Below are 10,883 nucleotides of genomic sequence, written 5' to 3'. Positions count from 1 at the left end.
TTATATTATATTACTTTATAATATTGTATGCTATATAATATTACATTACAATATATTATATTAGTTTATCTTAATAAATCCAAACATCCTCGTTAATAAAACATTGAACATTTCCTATGCGAAAATAAAGAATGTTCTTCAGTTTTCAACGAAAGGGTTGGAAATCGTGGGACTCGTGGCATCGATTTCCATACAACCGAGCCTGTTTTTAAAAATTCGTCCAATTCGTGATTGGAGATCGTTCGAACAAGCGACCGAAGAGAAAAAAGAAGAAACGGGGAAGATGACTCTCCGTTCGAGCAGGCAGTCGAAACATGTGGCAGCGTGGACGTGCTCTTGACTGCATTGTTCGAGAGGCTCACGGGGCGCAGGTTAATCGAATATTAATGACGGAACTGTACCAGGTAGCCGTAATAGAACGGCCAACAGACATCGATGCATTAATGCATATCATCGTACGGGGGTCTCCTCTTATCTGGATATAGTGTTTGAACAACGGATCACGGTGTAAACTATGCGAGACGATCACGACTCGTCGTACCTATCGGCGATTACGTTCGCGGTGATCGCTATGCGAGAACGGAATTTTCCCAATGATTAGGTGCAGCGAAACTGAAGCTCGTGGAATCGATCGCGATTGCGAAGGAGCAGGCGATCTATCAAAAAGTTACAAAACTGTTGAAATTACATTGTTAGAAAAATAATAAGAAAATTAGAAAATTAAAATTACAGTCTGTGTAGAAAGTATTTGTACAGTGTACAGTCGACTTTTAACCCTTTAAACTTGAGTGATGATTCTGAGACACCACTAAAATTGTACTACATCTTTTTGAGATAATTTTTACTCATAATTTGACTCGTCTGCTTCGCGTTAGTCGAGCTCGCCTCTCATTGGTCGATGCTTTTTCCTTAATAACTCGTTAACAACGATTCGGAGAAAAATTTTGCAAAGGAAAAAGTTGCTCCAAATAAACTCAGGAAGCCTTAGTATTAATCTGTAAAAACAACGGAAAACGTAATATATAATAAACATATAATTAACAAATATATTAACTATACAATAACTATGTAATAAATATATAAATATGTATATATATTAAACGACAAATTTGTTGCAATTGAACAGTCGTTATTCGCAGCGCCGCGTGCCCGAAAGTAAATTCTCAAAATCTCGTTAGCATAAGCGGTGTTACCATAACTAGCCGGCAGGGGCGGCGCTCGCCGCCTCTTTGTCTTCGGCAACGAGATTGTAATTTAATCTAGTCACGCGGACGGGGTTAATCGGCGATAAATTCTGCGTCTCTCATAAAACCGGACGCGCGCGGGGATCGACGATAAAACACCCACGTTTAAATGCGTTCGTGGAAGGGAGCGTTTCGCGGAAAGTATGGAACAATCATTGAAACTTGCGCATTAGCGATAGCTGTAAATCAAATCAAGATGGCGGAAATACGATGTATAAAACGCTTGCAAATCGATTCAACGATTTATATTGTACGCGGCCACGGCCATTGTACTCGGGAGACGGCAGATGTGCGTGTTGCGTTCCCATTCGCCTATAAATTGCTGGAACGATCATGTTCCTGTTCCTCGCGTCGTCGATAAATTATTAATTTGCACGTCGCGTCATTTTTTCGATCTGGTATTTCTTCAATGTTAGGAAATTGTCTTCGTTCGTTACGTAATTAAATAAAATAATTAGAAATTCTTCTGAGGTTGTATCAAATAGTGTAATAATAATGATGATGTCGATTATGATGATGGTGATGACGACGACGATGATGATGATGATGATGGTGATGATGATGGAAATGATGATCATGATGATGATGATCATGATGACGATGATGATGATGATGATGATGACGATGGCGATGATGACGACGATGATGATGATGATGTCATCATTGATGATGAGGACGATGATGATGATGATGTCATCATTGATGATGATGACGACGATGATGATGATGTCATCATTGATGATGACGACGATGATGATGATGATAACAATGATAACGATAAAAACAGTAAATCAATTCTACTTAATATGACATGAAATGATCAAAAACTTGTTTTAATTAAATCTGTCGCTTTGCATTTGATCTTTTCTAACTGACACATATACTTTTGTCATAACATGGCGCGGCGCCTTTAAAACGACTCGTACGAAAGCGAGCCTTAGGATCTTGTTAAACAAGCACATAAACGTCGCGGCTCATTTCATCGGCAGCCCGCGTCCCGAGCTCTCGGTCTTATTATCAAAGTGGGTCGAATTGACATTGTGCCACGGCGAAGAAAAGTAATAAGGAGCGGAAAAACTACGCGCGCGAGAACAGCAGAAAAAAAGGACGATAACTCTCTCTCTCTCTCTCATGGCCGGCGAAGGGCCGGGGCTTTAACGACGCGAGCATGGTTTGAACGCGGAGAGTTTATGAGAGGCCCGGTTTTTCTTCGGGAACTGGAGCGCCGTTTCCACGGCGCAACGGTAACGTTAGTCACGTCCCCGTATCAGAATGAACCGAGGGAACACGCTAACGAACCGCGCGCGAGCCGCTTTACGAAACGAGACGTGGAGCGACGCGACGCTGGGCTGGGCTTGACACGAATGCCACGGCTTGCGTGTCCTTCCACGAGAAAGCGAAAATCGCTCGGGTAACTGTATCTTTTCGGGAGATGCGACCGATTCGCGGCCTAGAGACGGCGATTTCCGCTGATTTCTCTGGTTTTGAGCGGTCGACCTCGAAATAGCGATGGCAGACGCTGTCGCGTGGTTGATCATATATAATTTGGGTTTATAAGGAAGGCTTGACGATTTTATGACGGCACGCCAGAAATTGGTTGTTCGGTAATTGTTTCCAGACGTGGTCTTAACCCTTTACGACCCGCGTACTGTATTTCCATTTTAAGCTACGAAGTACAATTTATGCTCTTTATTCATACCGACAGATTCATTTTTAACAATTTTTCTAGAATTAAACTTTGTTGCTGCAGAAATTTATTTAGCAGAATATTATTGAATCTTGCAGAATATTATTTATTTAACAAATCAATAACAATTAAATTGAGCACAGAAATTATTTCTGGTTAATCGAAATATTTAAAATGTTTGTCAATTTTTCTCGTCACTAGGTTTAAATAAATTCAGTATTTGTCATTAATATTTTAATTTACATTTGTCTTCCTTAACTGGAAAAACTGTAGTAACAAATTGATTCTAGGCTTGCTAAACAGAAATGTTGAACAACCTCTAAATAGTAGTGTAGGTCTGGAATGTACAAGCATTACTTTTTGTTCCGAGTCGGATCACGTAACATCAAACTCGATTCTATTGTTTTGGGTCAGGTCTGTGACCGTAGTTATCCTAGGTCTGGGTCAGACCCACATTGTGTAGGATGTATATGCGTTTATTGCGCTAATGACGTAACCAATTGCAATTAATTTCCAAATATTACTAGTGCATTGGGATATCATAGTAAAAATTAATACAATATTTATTATACTTATGTTTACATTATTATTAAATTGTAATTTATTATATTATAGAATTCTACACTGCACTAAACTATATTGTAATAGATTGCATTCTATTATAGTATATTGTACTGTGGTAAACCATATTATAATTGCTATAATATAATATAATATAATATAATATAATATAATATAATATATGCTATAATATAATAAATAATATATCGTATTATATCATAGCATATTATACTATACTGAAAAAGAAAAAAAAGAGACAACAGCACGTGGTATTCCCAAGCGGTCACCCATCCAAGTACTAACCACGCTCAACACTGTTTAACTTCGATGATCGGACGAGAATCGGTTTTTTGAAGTGTGATATGGCAGTTGCCTTATGATATAATACAATCTATTGCATTATATCGTACCATATTATACTATACTAAACTATATTATAATATATTACATACTATTATGGTATACTGAACTGTGGTAAACCATATTATTACGTATTATATTATACTATACTTTACCTTATTCTACATCTACTCTAATAAAATATATTATAATGTATTGTACTATACTATCAATATATTAATATCCAATATTTATTAATATTTAGATGAATTCGAGATTTGACTGATCACGAATTTATAAGAATAATTATGTAATTAATTGTTGCAGGCTGGTTCTCCGTTGTCTCGAACAATAGTGGTACCGGAAGTGCCAGAGTGTACAGAAGAGTAGGAGCCTTAGTTCGTGCCGGTGTACCGGCGTTTCTACTTGCCAAACCTCTCAGAGCATACACGTTGACGCATTCAAAAATGGGTAAGAGATTTTTTACTATAAATAAAAATTCTCTCATTTTTCCGTTGAAATTTTTTCGAGTAATTATTTCAAGAGCGCCTTATAAATGTACGCTCGTTAAACAACAGTTACGTTTCCCGTTGCTGCAATGCTGAAGCAGTATTGCCAGTACAGTTAATATTAATTGCAAGGCAGCAGAAGCAGAAAAAGAATTAATTAATACCGTTAATAATTGTAATAAGTTGATTACTGTGCTGATTGTTTTTAAATGTTTTTAATTTTTGTAATAGTTGGAGCAGATTAGTGTCCTGTAATCGATTGCTCTTGTTTTGTTATATTTTTATATTGATTTGTTAATGTTGTTATATTTATCCAGTAAGACTGAAAAAATAAAAATTTTAAATATCAAATAATAATATTTTTCATAATATTAATTATTGTTATTACATTATTATGCATTAATAATTTATTTATACAATAATCTTCGGTAAAAATATCTTTCAATTTTCAACAAAAACCTCTATAACTTTGAAAAATATTTACTACATATTGACAAAAAATCAATGCAATACGACATTTGTTTCTCAAATAAAAAAAACCCACCGCGAGCAAAGGGTTAATTTCGAGAAATCGTTCCGGAGCGGGAGGACATTCTTTCCGACTATGGCGTGCAACGCAGAATGCGCTGTCCGTCTTGCAGGCAGCGTGGAACCGCACCGCGAGAGGATAACATTGTCGGCGTGTACGTCACTCGTTCTAGGACGTGACAATGCATCGAAACCGGTGCGTGCACTCACGCATGGCCCGCGGTTCGGATTATTCCCTCGGGTAGAGAGCCGACTGGCCGTGACACGAATGTCAATGTGTCTGTTAATGCGACTCTCCGCCGCCGCGGCGCGCTTGTGCGCGCGCGTTTAAACGTAGGTGAGGGGCACGCAACGTAATAGGCATGCGGACCCGGTGAAAGCCGTCGGGGTTCTTACGATACACACGGGCGTTATGCCATTATGTGCTATAACGATTATGGTCGCGCGTGAAAGGATATTCCTATGGGCGTCGCGGTGGTGCTTGTCTCCCTCTCCCTCTCCTCTCGAGCTCTCGCTACTCACCCCCTATCTAACCCTCGCTTCCCCTCTCTTGTCATGGATCACCCCTCTCTGTGCCCCCCCCCCTCTTTCTTTTTCCTACTCTCCTGCTATATCTTCCTCTTTCCAATTTTTCAACCCATCTTTTTCCCTATTTTCTCTCTCTCTCTCTCTCTCTCTCTCTCTCTCTCTCTATTCTCTCCCTATATATTTTTTCTCTCTATATATATTATCTCTATATTATACATACACTATGTTATAGAGGGAGTGTACTATATACCCTCTATTCTTTCTATATATTTTTTTTCTCCCTCTATACTCTCTCTATATTCTCCCTCTATATTTTATATATACTATATTAAATATCTCTATAAAAAAAGACTATACTATATACCCTCCACTCCCTCTTCTCTCTATATATAAATTTTGTCTCTCTCTATTCTCTTTCTATATATATTTTTTCGCTCTTTATACTCTCTCTATATTTTGCCTCTATATTATAGAAGGAGTATACCAGACACCCTATATTCTCCCTCTATATTATGTATATACTATATTATAGAGGTAATATAATATATATCCTCTATTCTCTCTCTTTCTCTCTCTATACTCTCTCTATACATTCCCTCTATATTATATAGTAGTATATATTATACAATATACTGTATTATAGAGGGAGTTTACTGTATATATAAAGATAAATTTGTCTTCTATCATTCTCCAAAATTCCACTGAAAAAGATATGATTTTCAACAATTATTATAACTTAAAATATATTATTATAAATTGATGTATATTATGATAACTTAAAATATACATTATTATAACGTAACATAATCTTGAATAATCTTTTCTGAATATCCATACAAACAATAACCAAACAAATACATGTCAACTAATGCTTAATAAACATTTACGCAACGCGCATTTCTAACTATAGCGTGCACTTCCAACTATAGCGTGCATCTCTAACTATAGCGTGCATCTCTAACCATAGCGTGCATTTCTGTTTCAGAAAATGGAAATCTAAGGGCACACTACACGAAGACCACGGTCCGCGCGGGAGAAGTGCTGCGACTGGCCGCGGTTTTTCAGGACACGAGGAGAGCGCCGGTATCAAGCGGCATATCCGGCGTCGCCAGCGGTGTTCCGGAAGGTAAGAGTTCAAGGTCATCGGAACGAGATCAGTACGCGCAGTGCCTGGACTCCCACGGGCACGAGCTGTTCGCGCCGCTTTCGGCGAGGGGAGAGTTTTACGCGACTTGCCAGAGCGGAAGCCTCGACACCGGAAGCGACGCCGTGTTGTACAGAGTTCATCAGCTGGCCAGAAGGGATCTGCCTCTGAGGGTGAGTGTTGTTGACCCGGACTGTACTTTTAAAGATTTCATATACTTCGCTTAGGTGTTTAAAGTCCACAGAGTTTCCTTTTATTTGTTTAACACTGCGACGAAGCATTTTTATTTTTATCGCGCAAGTGACATGTTGGAATTGTATATTTGGACGATTTAAAATGAAATATATAGTATAATATAAGTATTAATATGTAATAGTAATAATCGAAATAGTAATCGAATAATCTAATCAATATATAATTATAATCAAATCAGTATATAATAATAATCAAAATAATAATCGAATTAATGTATAATAATAATAGTTAAAATAATGTGAGAACAATAATAAAAAATATAACGAAATAATGTTGAGAACATATTTCAATGTTATGCAAATCTCACCTAATGTTGAAAAAATTATCGAAATATTTTATACAGCAGTACCCTGTATTATATGATAAATAATGTAGAAACGACAGCAAATGACATGATTATTTCAAAAAAGTATAATGTAATAAATTATTAGCTTCCGAAATACATACTAACAACTGTAATAATTAATTAAGTTATAATAATCGTTACTTCCACTACACACGAATAAAGTGAAAATGGCGTCATCCTGGATCTAATAAAAATCAAACAAATATAATATAATAATTCAGACTCGCATATCAATTATTATTATATAATAATTTTCTAAATCTCGTGATTAATAAAATAAATAAAATCAACGTAGAAAATTTAACATTGAGCTAAAATTTTACGTGAAAGTGTTAGTCGAGGCGACAATATTTTACATTTCAGATAAATAATTTTTATATCCCAGCAAAATAATTTTTATATCTTAGAGAAGTCGATAAACAATTCGCACTAGGAAATAACTAACTGGAAAGATAAAAATCTGATTAATAGGTACGATTGGTTGCCGGACCGTTGCCCATACCACTGCCGCGAGATTACAGCGGCCTGATGCAGCTGGAGGCGGCGACCAGGGGGCCCATAGTGTTAGGTTGCGCGGTGCCGTTGATACCCGAGAGGCCGTTGCCGAATTCCACGGTCCCGGAACTCCTAGAATTGGTCGCCACGGGGCCGACGGCGCCTCGAGTGAAGAGGGCGCGGCTCGGATGTCCGTCCGAGGCACGGCTGCTTGCGTCGCCGAAGATGCAACGGTTGCTCTCCGCGTGCAGGTAACTAAACCCTCGATACCTTGCAGGATCAACCCTTTCCGCTATTATAAACGAGACAGATATAATAAATATTAATATTATTAATTTCCGCTATATCGAAATCAAGTAAATTCTTCTAGGATCAATTATTATAAATTATACAGGGTGCACCAGAGTTTGTAGTATAACCCTTTCCGCTATTATAAACGAGACAGATATAATAAATATTAATATTATTAATTTCCACTATATCGAAATCAAGTAAATTCTTCTAGGATAAATTATTATAAATTATACAGGGTGCACCAGAGTTTGTAGTATAACCAAGCGAAGGGTGATACTACATGGAAAACTAAAAAAAATATAATTGTAAGATTTAACTAATAACTATACGTTATTATAATAACTAATAAATATTCGTTATTAATATAACTGATAAATATTCGTTATTAATATAACTGATAAATATTCGTTAATAATATAACTGATAAATATTATAATAACTATATAACTTAATAACTTATATTTATCAATTGTTATAATATTTATCAGTTACATTAACAACTAATAAATAGAAGTTATTAAGTTATAAGTTATTAATACAACTGTAACCAAACACCTGTCAAGCATCCGGACAATTCCAAACAAAGAACCACCATACCAACCTCGTAAAAAACGCCTCCCCATAAAACGACCACCACCCCCATAGTCCCCAGCTCGCCATAGCACCATGACCGTTCCTTGGCATTGCAGAAGGGCCTTGGACCAAAGGGCGACGGAGCCTCGGGTAGCACCGCCGAAGCCACCATTAGCGAACGGTCCGCTGAAGGAGCTTCACCTGAAGGAGATCAAGTCGAAGACGGAGGCGAAGCCGATCCTGCAGAGCCTGAAAGAGGGGCTGGAGCACATCAAGCGGACGACGATCCGCGACCGGAGCAACAGTCGCGTGAACAGCGGGAACAACCACAGCTTCCTCGACCGGATCTCGAGGATAGCACAGGGTGGCAGGAGCAGGAACCCGGCGAAGAAGTCGGCGTCGTTCACGTTCGCCGTACGGCCGGAGATCGGCATGAGGTCCGAGCGTTACGCCAGTTTGGAGTCCGAGACGAATCTGCTGCAGGGGTCGCCGTCCGCGAGGCAGCAGGTGCAACGATCGGTCTCCACCAGCGTGTTGGAGGTGCAGACGCAGCAGCAGGACCTGGACCCGCCGTACTCGAAGGTCAGGGACAGTTTGACGCCGTTGCCGTCGACGCCGCCGTCGAAGACCGAGGAGATCTACGCGGAGATCTGCGAGCCGACGAACGTCGGACCGCCGGAGGAGAAACCGCCGCCCGGGGGTAGGTGCCCGACCAGGGACAAGGATAGGGGATACGTGAAGCTGGCGCTGTCCCAGCCGGAGATATCGGACGCGAACGCTGCCGAGGACGAGGAGGGGATTTACAACACCGTCTGCTGATCGTGATTCCTCCTGGGCTACAGGAGGCTCGTCATGTTTCCCGGAAACGAACCGCGCATCCGCCGGGGGTAGGGGATCGATCAGACACGCGCGATGATCTCCGAGAGAGAGAGAGGCTCCACCGATCGCGAAACAATTGGAACGTTTTTCAGGGATCTTGGGCTCTGTTCCACGTTGGCCAGTCCAGGCAACCGGTGTTTTGTCTTCTTCTCTTCCTAAGGCTGTTATTTAATTGCTACTTTCTACGTTACTGGTATGTATCGAGATTATGGTGATCATTTTTGGAACGATTTTTCGTCTGAGTTTATGGCGATTAGGAGATCGATTAATGTAATTTATTTTGATTTATTTTGTGATCAATTTTAATGTTTCACTTGTTCACTGCCAAGTAATTAGTTCTTTTAATTTTTTATGGTAATCAAAAGTCAATTAGTTTTTGTTGTTAGAATGTTTTATGGTCTAAATAGAGATTTTGGCGGGTGAATGAATAAAAACTAAGTTTTATTATTAAGTAAGCAATAATGAAATTATTGCTAAACAATTTCTAATAAATAACTCTAAAGGTGGATGTGGCATAGAAATTTCTATTACCAAGAAGAAAATAATAAAAATTCACTGAAAAACAATGTTAATATCAAGAAGAAAATATTACTTGGCACTTTGTGCATTAATATTAAATGCATTGTGAAAATATAAAAAATAATCGATTTAAATTATCACAGAAAAATATATTTTCAAAATATATATATAGCCACCTTCGCCGATACATTTTAATCGTCCTTTTTAAAACTGTTAATTAACAAATTATTAATGAAATTATTTCAGACAAAAAGGCAAGAAATTACACGTTTTTATCCTCGTTGTTGCAATGTTAACTTCGGTGTGATACAGGTTTCGTTTTCTTGGGAACGTTTCCAATTGTTTCGAACCGCGTTGGCGAGTAATTCATTAAGGTGTCTTGTCTAATTAGCTACCTGAACGGGGAAGCGATTTTTAGGAATTGTGATTAATACATGTATTAATGAATTAATGAGAAAATACATAGTTAGAATAATTTTTTAAACGAACGTCCTATTTAAATGTCCGCATGTATCGTGCAACTTCCAGTAACTCATTGGTTGCAAATGTCTTCGATAATGGCCGATTAAATAATTCATTTTATTAACCCTTTGCGCTCTGAAGCACTGTTAAAATTGTCACATCACTTTCTAAATCAATATTTCTATTACGAATAATATTTCTATTATGAAAATTTAGATCTTGGAATTATTAGAAGTGTAACTGTTGTTGCATGAATTACAAGATTCAACTTCATTTGCATAAAAAACACTTTGTTATATAAAATGGAAATTATTTTAAAATTATGGTATAAATTTAATAAATTTAAGAATCAAATTTAACAAATTTAATAATCGAATTTAACAAATTTAAGAATCAAATTTAATAAATTTAAGAATCAAATTTAACAAATTTAATAATCGAATTTAATAAATTGAATAATGAGCGAGCAAATTGGGCGAGATTTGATCTGGACGCCCATTGGCGCCCACGGTACCAGGAA

General features: G+C 37.8%; 1 protein-coding gene and 1 non-coding gene across 3 annotated transcripts in view; one reads left to right on the top strand and one right to left on the bottom strand.

The window, feature by feature from the left end:
- The window catches only part of LOC144469854 (uncharacterized), a 65,058-nt gene extending 54,395 nt beyond the window's left edge, over window positions 1-10,663 (top strand). Inside the window, exons 2-6 of one of the 2 annotated variants that reach the window (XR_013494055.1) lie at window positions 4,159-4,302; window positions 6,382-6,713; window positions 7,613-7,887; window positions 8,620-9,575; window positions 10,148-10,663. Coding sequence is in view for 1 of the 2 variants with exons in the window: in XM_078180539.1 (XP_078036665.1) it covers window positions 4,159-4,302; window positions 6,382-6,713; window positions 7,613-7,887; window positions 8,620-9,322 (1,454 nt within the window). In the remaining variant the exon portion in view is untranslated. Of the gene's footprint in view, window positions 1-4,158; window positions 4,303-6,381; window positions 6,714-7,612; window positions 7,888-8,619 lie in introns of both variants that reach the window. The other variant, XM_078180539.1, reaches the window with a different exon arrangement.
- LOC144470638 (5S ribosomal RNA) lies at window positions 3,747-3,866 on the bottom strand. The gene has a single exon (XR_013494168.1). It is a non-coding gene; the product is annotated as a 5S ribosomal RNA (ribosomal RNA).
- Window positions 10,664-10,883: the final 220 nt, after the last annotated feature.

Source organism: Augochlora pura, chromosome 5 (assembly GCF_028453695.1).
Source record: "Augochlora pura isolate Apur16 chromosome 5, APUR_v2.2.1, whole genome shotgun sequence".
Classification (NCBI taxonomy): domain Eukaryota; kingdom Metazoa; phylum Arthropoda; class Insecta; order Hymenoptera; family Halictidae; genus Augochlora; species Augochlora pura.
The sequence above is the reverse complement of the archived record's forward strand: the minus strand, read 5'-3'. Positions and strand labels throughout refer to the sequence as shown.